Below are 16,431 nucleotides of genomic sequence, written 5' to 3' on the forward strand. Positions count from 1 at the left end.
TGAAAGCCCTTGTGGCAATAATCTGAATGAACCACCTCCGTGATGCACTCTGAAGTAATAGTACTAATAACGAACTCGGAAAAAAAACGCTTGGCGTGCAAGGATGAGACTTTCAGTGGTGGACTCTGTATCAAATGGTTTTGGTAAGGCCAACACAGTTCACAAGTGCAATTGGATATATAGAGGAAAAAAAGAGACTTTTGATGAGGGTTCAAATTGAATAATTGAAAGAGGTATCTACCATCTGTATATATGATCAATCATGAATTATCGAAGGAACAATGACTTAGTATGTATGCAAGAATAACAATGGTTGTTTGCATGGACATCTGGAAAGGAAATGGGCAAGAAATCGTGAAAGTTCATAACAAGGAACGTGAATGATGTATTGAAGACGAGAAGGGTAAGACATGATCTCAGAATAGGATACGACGACTATGGTATGGGGAATGAAACTCTAGAAAAGTATTTTCCAAGAGACAAGTTGAAAAATAAGCATAAAAAATGGCTATTTGAAATTCGAGATGCAATGTGAAAACATGAACCAGGTAATTGGTGTTTGTCTCACTAAGTTCTTATGAACTTACCTCGGTGTATATTGTTACAGGTAAGCTGAGATGGATCAATGCCAGGAGGGGCGATGCCAGGGCTACGCCAATGGAGTGGCGTATTAAGCTATTATGCATACAAAACAAGTTGGTAGTATAAATGCAATCAATAGTTTTGCACAAAAGTCTATATATTGGAATGTTGTAAATAAGCGATGAGATTAGTTAGAATTTCCTTGTAATTAATTTACCCAGTACTACAATTATTATATGATGTATAATCACCTGTATTTTAGCTTAGGCGGTATGTAAGTAAGTTGTATTCATTGAAATTTGTACAAGTAGATTGAGCCTACATTTGAATTAGAGTGGTTACAATCGAGATTCGAATTCGGTTTATCAGATTGAGTTTGGGGTGTTACATAACCTCCAACCTTCAAATAGAAAAAAATACACTTAATCCCCTGCGTTCAAACCCACAACCTCTTTATTGGTGCAATAGTAATGATTTCAACTAAATTAATACTCAGTCAACATTATATTAAAAAATATTAATTTTTTTTGAGAGAGAATATAAAAAAATATGAATATTAAATTTTATTTTTATAAGGGTTAAAGAGTAATAATTTTTTTTAACAAGTAAAGATTTTGTTATAGATCAAACTCAAAATCCGTGTTTCTAGAATTAGATTAGTGGTTAAATTGATCATGTTACTTGTTCACTGGCCCAATTAATTTGGATGGTTCAGTTAAATAAATCATTAAAAAATTATAAAAATAAAATATAAACAAATGATTCAATTGCAAGTTCAATTGATTTTTTAGCCCAATTCAATCAACTCGTATTAATTCAAGGCTCAACCTATCTAAAATCTTTCTCCGAAATTGATACCACAATCGATTTTCAATCTAATAATCCGATTGACTAATTCGATCCATTTTAAATATCCATACACAAAATTAATATCAATAAAATATTTATCACTCCACCTATAATTCAATTTATTATTAATTTAAAAAAAAATTAACCATATTAAACTGATCACTCCACCAATAATTCAATTCAATATCAATCCTAAAAGAAATTTAAATTATAATAAACGAATGTCAAAACCATAGAATTATCTAAATTCATGAAGTGCGCCCTAGATCAGTTGAAAAGAAAAATATCAAAGTGCCCTAGACCTATACTTATCCGAGACCATAGAGCCTAGAGGCATGGACAATTGAGAAATAGTGAAGGCAGTTTTATTTTATCAGGGGAAGCGACACGTAAGCAAAAACTGGATACGTGTAAGAAAATTGCACATCCATGTGACCACGTGTAGTGCCACAAACATATGCACCGTTCTTAAACAAGTTCATAGTAATCCGTCCTCTCTGTATTTGTAATGCCAAAATCTTCCCTCTTTCTCAACCTTCATTTCCTCATCTTTCTTTCTGGGTTTTGATTCAATCGTTCTACATAGTAAGACCTCTGCTCTTTAGTTACATTTCCTTTTTTCCGTTTGAACTTTCATTTTATCACTATGTTTTATGATAAAAAAAAATCATAATAATGTATGTTACAATCTTTATCAGGTAGTTTCCATAGAGCAACAAAAAGCACGAGGATGTCTGGTGTATCACTTGCAGTGGCTCCTAGGAGTGAGCCAGACCACACCGTAGCACCCGGCGGAAAATCTGAACACCAACATATTCGCTACCAGGAGCAACAACCAGTGGTGGGCGGTGTAATGGGATCATTGCGTCTCATCGAACTCCAACTAGTAGCTTTCATTATGGTTTTCTCTATCAGTGGTCTAGTGCCACTTCTGGATTTAGTCTTCCCGGCTTTCACCTCCGCTTACCTCATCGCCCTTTCACGCTTCGCCTTCCCGTCCCGTGGCAGTCGAGTATCCTCCGGTGGCTCGGAAGAGATTTTCCGAGGCAGCAGACTGTTTAATCTGTATGTGATTCTGGGAACCACAATAGGTCTTCTCTTGCCACTAGCGTATGTGTTGGGTGGATTTGCAAGGGCGGACGACCAGGCCGTTCGGTCAGCAACACCTCACTTGTTCTTGCTTTCGTTTCAGATACTAACGGAGAATGTAATAAGTGGGCTGTCATTGTTTTCGCCGCCGGTGAGAGCATTGGTGCCATTGCTATATACAGTTAGGAGGGTGTTCGTTATACTTGATTGGGTGCATGATACTTGGGTGAACAAAACTCTGCCTTATAATGCACCATCGAAGGTAACTACTGTTTGAACGAAATATTTATGGTTTCGATGCCTTTTAACTGCAATGTTGATGCAGATGTGAGTTGTACGTGTGTAGGACATAGCATGGGATTGGTTCGGGAAGGGGCTGTCAGCTGCAAATCTAATGTATTTCGCAATCAACCTGTTATGCTTTTTGATCCCGCGGTTCCTCCCTCGAGCATTTGAGAGGTATTTTAGGGAAACTGAGGAGTTTCATCAAAAGATGTCGGAGGATAAGCGTGGTAAATCTAATACACCACCAAATAAGTCTCGACCCACAGATAGGAAAATGGATTGAATTGAACTCTCTTCACCCTCTCCTGTGTTGAGTGGTTCCTATGTGTTGAGTGGTTCCTATGTGTCATTAAACAGTACAGTTGGTAATGAAAACTGTTGGTGCTGTAACTGAAACTAACAGATTTAGTACAGACTTGTCGAGCAAGTCTCGAGAATTCTTGCTGAGAAAGGAAGAAAAGCTAAGAGAAATGAAGAGAAAAATTGATGAACAAACTGAACTTCATTCATAAAATTGAATAATGGCATAATGCCAATACATAAACCAAGCACTAAGCTTGTCAAAAACAGCAAATAATTACCTAAACATCACCTACTCCCAATAATTACATGGAAACTTGAAATTTTAGCTTGTAAACCTATACAAAGTTGTGTTTACAGCTCATACATAAGCTAATTACATCAGTCAACAACCTAACTTAGTTAGAAATGAATTAAGATTACATTTCATAGACTAGAAATTACAAAATAAATAAAATAAGCTTGCATCAGCAGCTCCTGCATGTCTTGGTCTTCATGGCCTGCATGCTGTCGAGTTTGCTGCATGCTGAACCAACTTCATCACTCCTCCTTAGTTTGCATGGAGCAAACACCTAACTTCTTCCTTAGACATTCGAACCTTGTGACACTAAGGGCTTTCGTTAAAATGTCTGCAAGTTGATCCTCTGAATTACAGTGGATCAGCTTTACTTTCTGAGCTTGCTCCATTTTTCGAACAACATGTAACTTGATGCTAAAATGCTTTGTTCTTCCATGGAACACTGGATTTTTAGCAATTGCTACTGCAGATTGGTTGTCACAGAAGATCTCAGTAGCTTCCTCTTGATGCACATTCAAGTCAGCTAATATTTTCCTTAGCCATATGGCTTGGTTGACAGCACTTGCTGTTGCCACATACTCTGCTTCAGCAGTAGATTGAGTCACTAGACTTTGCTTCTTCGAGCTCCAGCATAACATGGCTGAACCAAGGTTAAAAGCATACCCTGAGGTGCTTTTCATGTCATCTATCGAGCCAGCCCGGTCACTATCAGTGTAGCCAACTAGCTTCAGATTTCTTTCTTTGCTGTACTTCAAACCATAGTTTAAAGTGCCTTTGACATATCTCAGCACTCTCTTTGCAGCTTGGAAATGCTTCTCATTGCAGCAATGCAAGAACCTTGAGAGCAATCCTACAGCATACATGATGTCTGGTCTAGTGGCAGTTAAGTATAGCAAGCAACCAACTAGACTCCTGTAGGTTGTTTCACATACTTTCTCAAAATCACCTTGGCTCGATAGTTTTTTTCCAACAGTAATAGGTGTTTTAGTTGCCTTGCTGTTTTGCATGGAGAACTTGGTCAGAATCTTTGTGGCAAAGCTTCTCTGGCTTAGAAATATCTCATTCTGTACTTGAGACACCTCCATTCCAAGAAAATAGGACATCTCCCCAAGATCAGACATTTCAAACACTTCCTGCATCTTGGTCTTGAAATTAGCCAGCACTACTCGATCTCCTCCTGTCACCAGAAGGTCATCAACATACAGGGACACAATGAGTTGTATTTGTGTCCCTTGTTTCTTGACATACAGTGTTGGCTCACTCTTGCTTCGATCGAATCCCAGATCAGTCAAGTAGCCATCGATTCTGCTGTACCAAGCCCTTGGAGCTTGTTTTAATTCATATAGGGCCTTCTTCAGTTTGTAGACCATATGCTCTCTGCCAGCTATTTCAAACCCTTGTGGTTGTTCAACATAGATGTCTTCATCTAAGAAACCATTCAGAAAGACTGATTTCACATCAAGTTGATGGATTTTCCATTCGAGCTGTGCTGCTAAGGCAATCAGCAGTCTGATGGTGTCGAGCCTGGCCACTGGTGCAAAGGTCTCCAAGTAGTCCAGGCCATACCTCTGACTGAACCCCTTGACAACTAGCCTTGCTTTCAGTTTGTTCAAGGTTCCATCAGCATTGTGCTTGACTTTGTACACCCATTTCACCCCAATCACCTTCCTTTTGACTGGCCTTTCAACCAATTCCCAGGTCTGGTTCTTCTCAATCATGCTGATCTCCTCAGCCATTGCCTGCTTCCACCTTTGCTGAGCCTCAGCCTCTTCAAAGTTGCTTGGTTTAGCTATGGCTACATGAGCCCTTTCATAAATCTCAGTCAATGGCCTTGTTCCTCTAACTGGTTCATCATCAATGTCCATTTCTGGAACATTTTGGTCTGGCTCAGCTTGGTCTGTTGCTAGTTCTTCAGAAACTTCTTCAGGTTCATGTCTTTCCCAGTTCCAACATGACCTTTCATCAAATACCACATCCCTGCTAATTGACACCTTATTTGTTGAAGGATCCAAGATCCTATAGCCCTTCTTAACAGTGCTGTAGCCCACCAGTACACCAGGTTGAGCCCTTTCAGACAATTTGTCCCTTTTAACAGCAGGTACATGTGCATAACAGATGAATCCAAAGACCTTCAGATGAGCCAGTGATGGCTTGAAGCTAAACCAGGCCTCGAATGGAGTCTTCTGATCCAAAGCCTTGGTTGAAAGTTTATTTTGAATGTATGTTGCAGTGTTAACTGCTTCTGCCCATAGTGCTTTAGGCAGATTCTTCTGAATCATCAAGCACATGGCCATATCCATCAAACTCCTATTCTTCCTTTCACTTACACCATTCTGCGGAGGTGTATATGTGTTGGTAAGTTGATGTTTGATGCCTGCCTTATCACAGAAGGCTTGGAACTGAGCTGAGGTGTACTCAGTCCCATTATCAGACCTTATGGTCTTCAGCTTGCAGCCTGTTTCAGTCTTAGAAGCAGTCTTGAACTTCCAAAACACTGAGGCCACTTCAGATTTTTATTTTAAGAAGTAAATCCAGCAATATCTTGAAAAATCATCAATGAACAGTATAAAATACCTGTTTCCACTTAATGACTCAGTCTTCATAGGGCCACACACATCAGTATGCACCAGTTGGAGTTTTTTAGAGGCTCTCCAAGCTTGATTCGAGGGTAATGGGAGTCTGGCCTGCTTTCCTAATTGACATACTTTACATACATCATTATGGTCCACTGAGTTGATGAAATTTTCAGCCAGGTCCTCTCTGACCATTCGGGCCATCGATCTGAAGTTGGCATGTCCCAGTCTTTGATGCCACAGCTTGGATTCATCTGAAGTGGCTGTGTAGGCAATGTCTGACTTTTTTGTCCAGTCAACCATAAAGCTCTTATCAGCCATAGGGACTGCCATCAGTTTGGATCCACTTGGATCACTGATTTGGCACTGGTGGTCTTTAAACACAACTGAATAACCTTTTTCCAGCAACTGAGCTATGCTGAGCAGGTTTCTGTCAATTTCAGGCACCAACAGCACATTTGAAATCACTTTGGTACCTGTAAGAGTGCATATCAGCACATCACCCTTGCCTTCAGCTTGAATAAAATGACCATTTCCTATCTTGACTTTAGTTCTGCAGCTTCTGTCTAAAGACTTGAAGATTGCAACATCAGGTGTCATGTGGTTGGTGCATCCACTGTCTAGGAGCCAACCAGATGAGGACCTTTCCTGAGCAGCTGAGCATGACACAGCAAAGACTTGCTCCTCTTGATCACTGTCCTCCTTAGCTACTCGAGCCTCAGCTTTCATCTGTTGAAACTGATTCTGCCTCGATTTGGTCTTACTCTTGCAGACTCTCTCAACATGACCCTTTTTCTTACAATACTGACATACAGCTTCTGGATTAAACCAGCACTTTTCTTCTGGATGACCAACCCTTCTGCAGTGCTTGCAAGTCTGACCTTCTCTCCTTGCTGCATCATTCTTTGGTTTGTCTCTCCAGGCCTTCTTGCCTTTGTAGGCAGTATTTGTTCTTTCCTGAAAGGTACCTTCTTGGTGCTCCTCCAGTCTGCTTGCTCTCCTCTGCTCTTGAGCATATAGAGCATTGATCAACTCTGTCAGGGAGATGGTGGACAGATCCCTTGAGTCCTCGAGAGATGAGATTTTTGCCTCATACCTTTCAGGCAGAGTTGCTATAACCTTCTCCACTATCCTAGCTTCATTGAACTGTTCTCCAAGGAGCCTGATGCTGTTAACCACAGCCATAATCTTGCCAGAATATTGCTTGACAGTTTCTTCTTCCTTCATCTTCAAATTCTCGAAATCTCTCCTCAAGTTTAACAACTGTTGCTGCCTTGTCCTCTCTGTCCCTTGAAACTCTTCCTGCAACTTGTCCCAGGCCTGTTTTGGTGATTCACAGGCCATAATCCTTGTGAAAATCACATCAGACACTGAATTCTGGATGCAAGACATGGCTTTGTGCCTCTTGGTCCTCTCATCAGCATGCTGCCTGATCTGAGCCACTGTTGGATTGCCTCTAAGTGGTTCTGGTTCAACATCTAAGTTGACCACCTCCCACAGATCGTATGCCCGCAGGTAGGTCTTCATTTTGACCACCCATATGTGATAGCCTTCTCCATTGAAGACTTGAGGTGCAGCTGGTGAAAAGCTTGATGAAGCCATGTATTTGTATAACAGATCCCTTAAGAAATAGGCTCTAGATACCAATTGTTGGTGCTGTAACTGAAACTAACAGATTCAGTACAGACTTGTCGAGCAAGTCTCGAGACTTGCTGAGCAAACAAGAGAATTCGAGCAAGAGAAAGGAAGAAAAGCTAAGAGAAATGAAGAGAAAAATTGATGAACAAACTGAACTTCATTCATAAAATTGAATAATGGCATAATGCCAATACATAAACCAAGCACTAAGCTTGTCAAAAATAGCAAATAATTACCTAAACATCACCTACTCCCACTAATTACATGGAAACTTGAAATTTTAGCTTGTAAACCTATACAAAGTTGTGTTTACAGCTCATACATAAGCTAATTACATCAGTCAACAACCTAACTTAGTTAGAAATGAACTAAGATTACATTTCATTGACTAGAAATTACAAAATAAATAAAATAAGCTTGCATCAGCAGCTCCTGCATGTCTTGGTCTTCATGGCCTGCATGCTGTCGAGTTTGCTGCATGCTAAACCAACTTCATCAAAAACAAATAATACTTCCATTCCTGTAACACTAGTCTGTTCTCATTTTTTAGCTTTTTAACAATGGATATGGAACTTACCAGTTGAGCTTAGAAATTTGTTATAGCTTTTCAGTCTTTTATGTCCAAGTTACCTTCAAAACAAAGCAAAAAATGGGTTGATTTCCCATCCTTTGATTTTTATTATTTTTGTTGGCTCTTGAAAATTTCAATTTACTGCTCACCGAACATATCAAAATATATTGGGTTTAGGGTAAGGGCTTAAATTTTTTTAGGAGGCTTCATGTAAGGATTACTTTTGAGTTCTTCATGAATAGAATTTTAAAGTGATCAAATAGTAAAATAAAAGATTAGATGAGACTATCAGAGTTTTGCTTGCAGAAATCCAAACCCATCTAGTTTTCTCTCTTTTCTTGTTTAGTATGTTTTATAATGAAGCTAAATAATCTCGTATCTATATTATAGAACATTTATTATTAAATATTTATAAATTATTTATTATTATTAATGTTAAATTTTATTACTAAAATAAAAATTGTCATATTAAATACTTTTATTAATATAATAAATATATTATTTTAATTATATATGTATCTAATAACATTAAAAATTATAATATTTGAGATTACCAAAAAGAATTCATTGCATAAAATGCAAATTCTTTATTTTTAGTGTTCAAAATAAAATAAAAAACTTTATTTTATATTAGATTTAAATAAAATTTTAGTTAAAATTTAATTTGGAATTAGTATGAGTGGATAGTGAGATATTAGAGTTGGAAGAGATAAATGAAGTTAAGTAGGAGTTTAGCTTGTGTTTATATTATAAAATATTTATAAATTATAATATATATTTATTATTAGATAGGTTGAAATGTTACTACTATTATATAAAACTAAAATTGTGATAATTACATTAATAATTTAGTATATAATTGAATATAAATGTGTATATTTCATATAATTCAAAACTATAATATTTGAGACTAATATTTTTATATTTAAATATTTTAAAAATTAAAATTAAAAATTTATTTGTTTTGATTCAAATTAATGTTTATATGAAAATGAAGTTACTCACGGAGCACTGTAAAAAGTTTTTCAAAAAAAGAATAACAAGAGAAGGCTAAGTTATTAAAAAATGTTTTTTAAAATGAAACGAACACACCCTTTTGCATGTATGTGTATATATATTTTTTGTTTATATGATGTGATATGTAAATTGAGTAGGTGTAACAATAACATCTCTAGATGTAATGAGGATCATGGTCTCATGAAAAGCAGTTGCATGCGCTAAGAAGGGTCCAAGGTTTGTAGCATCTCTGCTTTTGCTACAAAATGCTATGGCTCTCCACCTTTAAAGCAAGTAGATGAAGTGAGTGATTGATGATGTTTTTAATTATTAATTAAGCATTACGATTAATGAGTATAAAGATTTCAACCTATAAAAAGCTCAACATAGGAAACGAGTCATGCCTCTTGATTAGAAGTTTTCGTAGATTCATTTGTTAAGTTTGGGTATGTCCTTTAATTTTGATAAATTCAAGGGGTCTATTTGGATATTTCGAACAGAGCTATGAACAATTACCCTCTTAATTATGTTTTGCTCCTTCGGCCTATCATCTTCTAATTTTAATGCAGCATGCTGTTTTTAAGTCTCTATTTTTGGGTAAATTTATATACAGTATAAAACTAGCTAGCCATTAGAATAAATAAAGTTAAAATCGTTATTTTAGATCTTTTATTTTTGTATAGGATTATTTTAGTTAAATAAGGATGGAATATATGTTTTCTTAACTAATTTTGAATATTTACTTTAAGGTATTAATTAAGTCTAATAAAAGTTTTTTTCCCACCACTTTCTTCTTTTCATTTACTTCAATTTTTCTCCCAATATTTTGCTTTTCTTTTTCCTATTCAAAACCTTACGCTCTTTTATATTTATTTTTCTTAATAATGAATATGATTTGTTTAATTTATACGTCTTTATAGATATGTTTATATATCGATATATTGTATATAATAAAACCAACTCTTTTGGAGCCATTGAAATTAATACGGTAATTTAAGCGTTTTAAAATGTTAATAGGGGCAATATAAGTGTTCTGAATTAAATTTCTCTTTTTCTTTAGAATTTGAATAAATTTCTATTAAATCTTTCAATTCAATAAATACTTTTTAAATTTTTTTTCTAATATTCTCCACCCATTATTAGTGTTTACCCCTTTTTTTTAGGTTAAATATAACTATTATGAATTAAAAAAATAGTTTAGGGTAAAAATACATCAAATTAAGTTGAAAAAGTAAAAATAGATAGATTCAATTTGATATATATAATATTATATCTGTCTATATGTGTATCAATTTTGCTACTTTTGAAGCCACTCAAATTAGTAGACCAATTTAGATGTTTAAAATTGTTGATAGGGAAATTTTTATGTTTTAAGAAAAAAGTTAATTAAATTTCTTGTTAAAATTTTCAATTCAATAAATATTTTAATACTTTTTAATATTTCTCTTCCATTATTAGTGTTCACTCTTTTGTATAGGTTAATAACTCTTTTGTATAAGCTAATAATTGTCGATTTCAAGGGAATTAGCCTCACTCTTTGTCAACACAAAATCAGGTTAGAGGAGGGTAAAAAACTTGTTGTGGATGCCCAGAGGCGGTTGAGCTCAACCATAAAAGAAGTTGTGAAGAAGGAATTGACAAAATGGTTGGATGTTGGCATAGTGCATGCAATTTCTGGCAGTGAATGGGTTAGTTCAACATAGTGCGTTCCCAAAAAGGGTAGTTTACTGTGGTAGCTAATGAGAAAAATGAACTTATCCCAACCCGGATGGCTATATGCATCGACTACAGAAAACTCAATGATGCAACACTGGAAGACCAGCTACCTTTCATCGATCATGTTAGATAGACTAGTGGGGAGAGAATATTATTGCTTCATTGATTGTTATTCTGGCTATCATCAAATCCCGATTCATCTCGGTGATCAGGAAAATGCAATATTCACTTTCCCCTTCGAGACCTACATTTTCTAATGAATGTCGTTCAACTTATACAATGCTCTGCCCACGTTTGTACGATGCATAACATCAATCTACAATGGGGTACTAACTCGATATTTCGTCAACTTATCTTCAACTCTCAACCTTGGTATTCTCTTCACCTCCAACCCTTTCTACCTTTGGCTTGTTGGATCTGGTGCCCTAAGTGAAGTATTTTTTGTCAATGTAACCTTATAATTTTTTGAATAGATTGATTAATAAAACAAATTCATTGATTACATTAATATAATTTGTATAATTTCCCTCATATGGTTTTTGCACGCAAAGTAAAATGGAAGCAAATGTTGCTCACTGGGTTGTCTAATGTTTAACTAATACTAAGCAGTATTACGTGGTTGGATCTGTTGGGAAATGTTCCCATATTGTAGTAAACATGTAACTTTTTATTTATTTATTTGAACGATGAATAAATAAATAAAATTAATTTCACATTTCACTATTATGTCTTTTGTATTTTCTGTCTTTTATATTTTGCATGCATAACGAAATTATGACAAGCAAATATTAGCTTATTGGTTGTCTAAAGTTTAAACTGAAGATAAGTGGCATTGTAAAGAACATTTACATTGTGAGAAAAACAACTTACTTTAGTAGATAATCTAAATGAGCCCGTAATCCCGTAACAGAATAAAAGTGAGCATTTGATTCAAATACTGAGAATGATTATTATGTTGTTTACAATTCTAATTGGGGAGATGACTAGTCTTGAATATCGAAGCAGTTGACTCCATGAGTAGAGACATAGATGTATTTGTAATGACCCAATAGTTAGGGTGTCGGAAAGTGAGGTTCAAGACTCCATTTCTGTAAAATGAACTCATAGATATTTTTATTAAATGTATACGAGGTTAGTTTAGTAGTAAATTAAATTTTGGATAAGTAATTTACATGATATTAGGATTTATTATGGTACATGAACTAAATCGCGTAAAGGCTAAAAGTTGAATTATAGATTTAAAATAAATTAAAGGGGTTAAAGTAGAAATTATACCTTCATTTTAGTTGTAGGGGAAAGTCATTAATGTTATGTATATTATATATATTATATATTATACAATAGGTTAACTTTAATATATATTATTAATGAATAAAAATTAAAGTAAAATGAGTGAAATAAAATGAAAGTGGATAGAGAGGAAACATTTCATGCAAATTAAAGAAAGAAAGAAAAGGAGAAGAAGCTTACGACAAACTTTAGGGTTCACATTCAAATTGGTTAGTGTAATTTAGTCTTTTGCTTGTAATTTTCATATTTTTTGAATCCCGATACTTAGAGTTAACCAACCCATGTTGTAATTTTTAGTATTTTTTTAAGATTTTAGATGTTACTATTGTTAAATAGTTTTAGTATTAGGGATTAAATAGATAGATTTTTAAGTTAGAAGTGGAAAAGGACTAAATTGTGGAATTGATTGTTGATTTTGAGCAATACGGACTAAATTGAGAAAAATTGAAATTAAGGGATCAAATTGAAAAATAGGGAGCTAAATTTAGCTTAGAGTGAAATTAGTATAAAAACTTGAGGTTAACTGTGGAGGTTAAAATTTATCTCGATTTAGGGACTAAATTGAAGTTTAAGCAAATATAGTGTCAAAATTGAAAATTTAATGTGAAATTAAATTGTGTAATAATAATGTATTTTAATTATTTTATTTGTGGCTAACATCATACTGGAATCTTTGACCAAAAAAGTGAAGGATAAAATTGACGTCGAATAGCTCGGAATTCATGGTTTGTATTTCTATAATCTAAATTAAATAGTAGATTATTGTATATTTAATTGTTTACATATTGTAAGCATTTGAATACTTTGGGATTGCATTAGATTCATAGTTGATTTGAAATGGATTGATTTTGTATAGTATGAAATATGTTGATTATTTGAATATTGAATTGAATATATGTGATAATGTATACATATGAGATTGGGACATTTATGTATTGAAAAGAGAAATGAAACCCTATTAATTGTTTCGGGTTAAATTAGATATAGATGGCATGCCATAGGATAAGAAGAGTTTATGGATTTCTTCGACCTCGAGTTGATGAGGCACTAGGTGCCAACTTGCTTCGGTTTAACCGATGAGACATTGGGTGTCAACTTATATAGTTATGGGCGCAATTATTACTTTGGATTTATCTAATGAGGCACTGGGTGCCAAACAGGTGTGTTAGTTGGATCCGTGTATCCGTCCGAGTCCAAGTCGTGTTAATAGGGAAGTTAAACGATAAAAATTGATGTGCTTGATATTGAAATGTCAATGGATCATGAATTGAAATGTGAATTTTGAAATGAAATTAAGTATTGATCATAAAGGTGAATCATGCCATTGCATGAGTTGAATAACATTGATATGTGTTTGAACATGTGAAATCTCGTGGATGAGATTAGAGAATGAGCAAATGCACATTATTGATATAAAACGTATGTTCATAACCTTGCTTATTGCATTTTTACATTTCAATTACTTGTACTAAGTTAAAATGTTTGGATTGTAGGAATACCACTAAGTTTTACTCAGCGTGTGGTTTTGTTTTTCGTGCGTAGGTTAGGTATTCTCTTTTGATCGTCAACTCAGTATCCAACAATGAATCTCGAACTCAAGTGTGGTGATGTTATAAATTGTAATGGCATGTACCTAGGAAGTTCTTGGTTTGATGTTGTTGATATTTGATAATATTTTGGTTTTAAGTGAAATGATAGTAATTTGTTTATATGGTGGTGATTGAAGTTGTGTTTTGGTATGTTGCATAGTTTAATGTGATGGTATGCCTTTGGTTCAAAGCTTGATAGCTTAAATAACTAAAGGTTAGTTCTATATTGGTAAATTTGATATAGATGAAATTCTTGAATGAATGATGCCTTGTTGATGTGTTTTGAAGTTATAAAATGTGGTACCAGTAAGGGTACATTGGTTAGGCACTTAAGATGGTTATTTTGGTATGAATTGAATACGTTTAATTGTGTTTTGGATAGGTTAAATGGCTAGTGAAATGGTTGCTTAATGCCCAAGCAATCACAATTTGGTAAACTTGAGTTTTAAGGTACATTTAGGTGTACACAACCTGAGACACGGTCTGTCAGACGGCTGTTTGTCACACACGGGTAGCACACACGGGCGTGTGCCCTTAACGTGTAGAATAATTGCATAAGTATAGTTTTCACACGGGCTGATACACGACCTGCGACTTGGCTGTGTGACCCAAGTTAGAGAGTTACACGAGCAGAGACACTGGCTGGGACACGACTGTGTGTCTCAAGTCAGTGAGTTACACGGGCAAGGACACGGCCGTGTGTCCCAACTTCAAAAGTCACACAGCTTGGCCACAAGGCTGTATGTCCCCTATTTTTAGGCATTTTGAGATTTCACCCTAGACTTCTAGAATTGTTTCAAATTAGCCTCTGTTAGTTCATAAATCATTTTTAGGGACCTGTAAACTCGTATTTAGGACTGTATGGATAATTTTTACTATGATTTGAATGAAATGGCTTGAATTTTAATTATGATTGATTTATCAGTAATGCTCGTGACCCTAATTTGTTGACAAAAGAGGGGTTAGGGGTGTTACAGTATTCATTGGTAGAATGATGCATTGGACTAGACCTAAGATGAATTAATTCTGAACCCGTTTGTAAATTAATTCACTTGTGAAGTTCATGGTGTGATTTACCTAAATGCTGAGTTAATCACTAACTATGTGTATGCAACTCATGTGCTTTGATATAAGTGGAGGCTTATGCTCTAAAGATGATCGAGCCCATAGTCGGTATGTTGGGTATGTGACTTGTGAAGGCATGACTTTACTAGTAACAGTGGAATTCATAGCTCAATTAAAGAGTTAATGATATCATCTCGTTGCCATTGTATGGATTGGTAAATATGGAAAGTGGCCACGAGTTGCTTATTCTCGAATGAGCAATTTATCATAGTCATTTGTTGACAGTGATCATATTAATCATTAAGAAGACACAATGGTAGAATGAGATAAAATGAGATTGTATTTAGTGAATAGATTTAACTCAAAGGAATTAAGGATATCATATGAGGGTAACACATATATGACGAGGTTATTGGATAAAGTAGTTGGATAAATTGCTTTCGTAAATAGTATATAATAAGGAGTTTTCAATTATGGTACTTCTTGTGGACTGACTCCATGATTAAGTAATTGCGAATTATTGGAACGAAACTTCTGGACATAATTGCAATCACTAGAGCCTAACTATATATGTCTGATTGGTCCCTCTGCCAGCACAACAAAAGCTTTATCGGACTGCATTTGAATCAGAAAAATATTCAATGACATTGGGAATAATTTAATTGAGTCTATTTAGTCGATGTGGAATTAAATTAGGTAGTCGTGAGAATTGTTCAACTAGAGAATTTGATTAAAAAATTTCCTTAAAAAATTAATTTGGAAAATTTAAGTGATTTTTGGAAAAAAAAATTAATTTTGATCAAGTAAAATTAAATTAATCAAATCAATTAAAATTAATATGATATTTTTGAAAGTTAATTTTCAAGTCAGACAATTGGTCCAATGGGTAATTGAACTTGAAAATTGGACCTGAGATCTTAAATTGGGCCTGGGAGCCCAAAATCGAGACTATTACCCAAAAACTGGTTAAACTAGGCCCGGTATGTGAAATCGAGCTGACGGTCCAACCGGTGGCTAGACCGGACTGGTCGGGTATCACTAGCCCGGATCGAACCGGCAACAGTCGAACTGGCTCAGGAGGCCGTACGAGTATCGCACCTGCATCACCGAACACAGCAGTGTCGGTGGCTGCAGCGATGGCGTCCCGGTGGTCGACAGCGATTGGTCATCAGTGGTTGAGAAGTGGAAGAGTTACACTCCTATTGGGACTCTACCAAAGAATTTGATTTCAGATTAATTATTTCAAAAATAATATTATTTTAATAGTTTAATATTAAATTAAATTTAATACTTACCTTAATAGTATTTTATTAATTTAATATTGAAGTGATTATCTTAATATTAAATTTAATTTAATGTTTATCTTGTAGATAAATATTTTATTATTTTAATAAGATTTGATATTAAATTTAATCTAATATTTATATTTATCAATGTAAATATTATATTAATTGAATATTAAAGGGATTAAGTTTAATCATAGTTGAATTCTCTAAGCTTTTCTTATATAAAGAGAGTCTTAGGTCATTATTTTCACACTTGAATTCAAGAGAAAGTTGTAGAGAGAAAATTCTCTAAAGAGATTATTCT

The 16,431-nt window shown here is 34.8% G+C and overlaps 1 protein-coding gene and 1 long non-coding RNA gene across 2 annotated transcripts; both read left to right on the top strand.

Annotated features, from left to right (window-relative positions):
- The first annotated feature begins 1,941 nt into the window (after window positions 1–1,941).
- On the top strand, window positions 1,942–3,201 carry LOC107910021 (uncharacterized). The gene is made up of 3 exons (XM_016837753.2): window positions 1,942–2,016; window positions 2,130–2,782; window positions 2,867–3,201. Exons 2-3 carry the CDS (start codon window positions 2,162–2,164, stop codon window positions 3,086–3,088), a joined length of 843 nt encoding a protein of 280 aa, XP_016693242.2. The 5' UTR covers window positions 1,942–2,016; window positions 2,130–2,161; the 3' UTR covers window positions 3,089–3,201.
- A 5,926-nt stretch (window positions 3,202–9,127) lies between these two features.
- Window positions 9,128–11,140, top strand: LOC107908300 (uncharacterized). Its single transcript, XR_001686964.2, has 2 exons — window positions 9,128–9,484; window positions 10,737–11,140. It is a non-coding gene; the product is annotated as an uncharacterized lncRNA (long non-coding RNA).
- Window positions 11,141–16,431: the final 5,291 nt, after the last annotated feature.

This window comes from Gossypium hirsutum, chromosome D02 (assembly GCF_007990345.1).
Source record: "Gossypium hirsutum isolate 1008001.06 chromosome D02, Gossypium_hirsutum_v2.1, whole genome shotgun sequence".
NCBI lineage: Eukaryota > Viridiplantae > Streptophyta > Magnoliopsida > Malvales > Malvaceae > Gossypium > Gossypium hirsutum.

Bases quoted from the DNA above. Each gene is read 5' to 3' on its own strand.
- LOC107910021 (XM_016837753.2), top strand. From the start codon at position 2,162: ATGTCTGGTGTATCACTTGCAGTGGCTCCTAGGAGTGAGCCAGACCAC. The intron at 2,783-2,866 runs GTAACTACTGTT...GTACGTGTGTAG, and splicing joins CTTATAATGCACCATCGAAG to GACATAGCATGGGATTGGTT.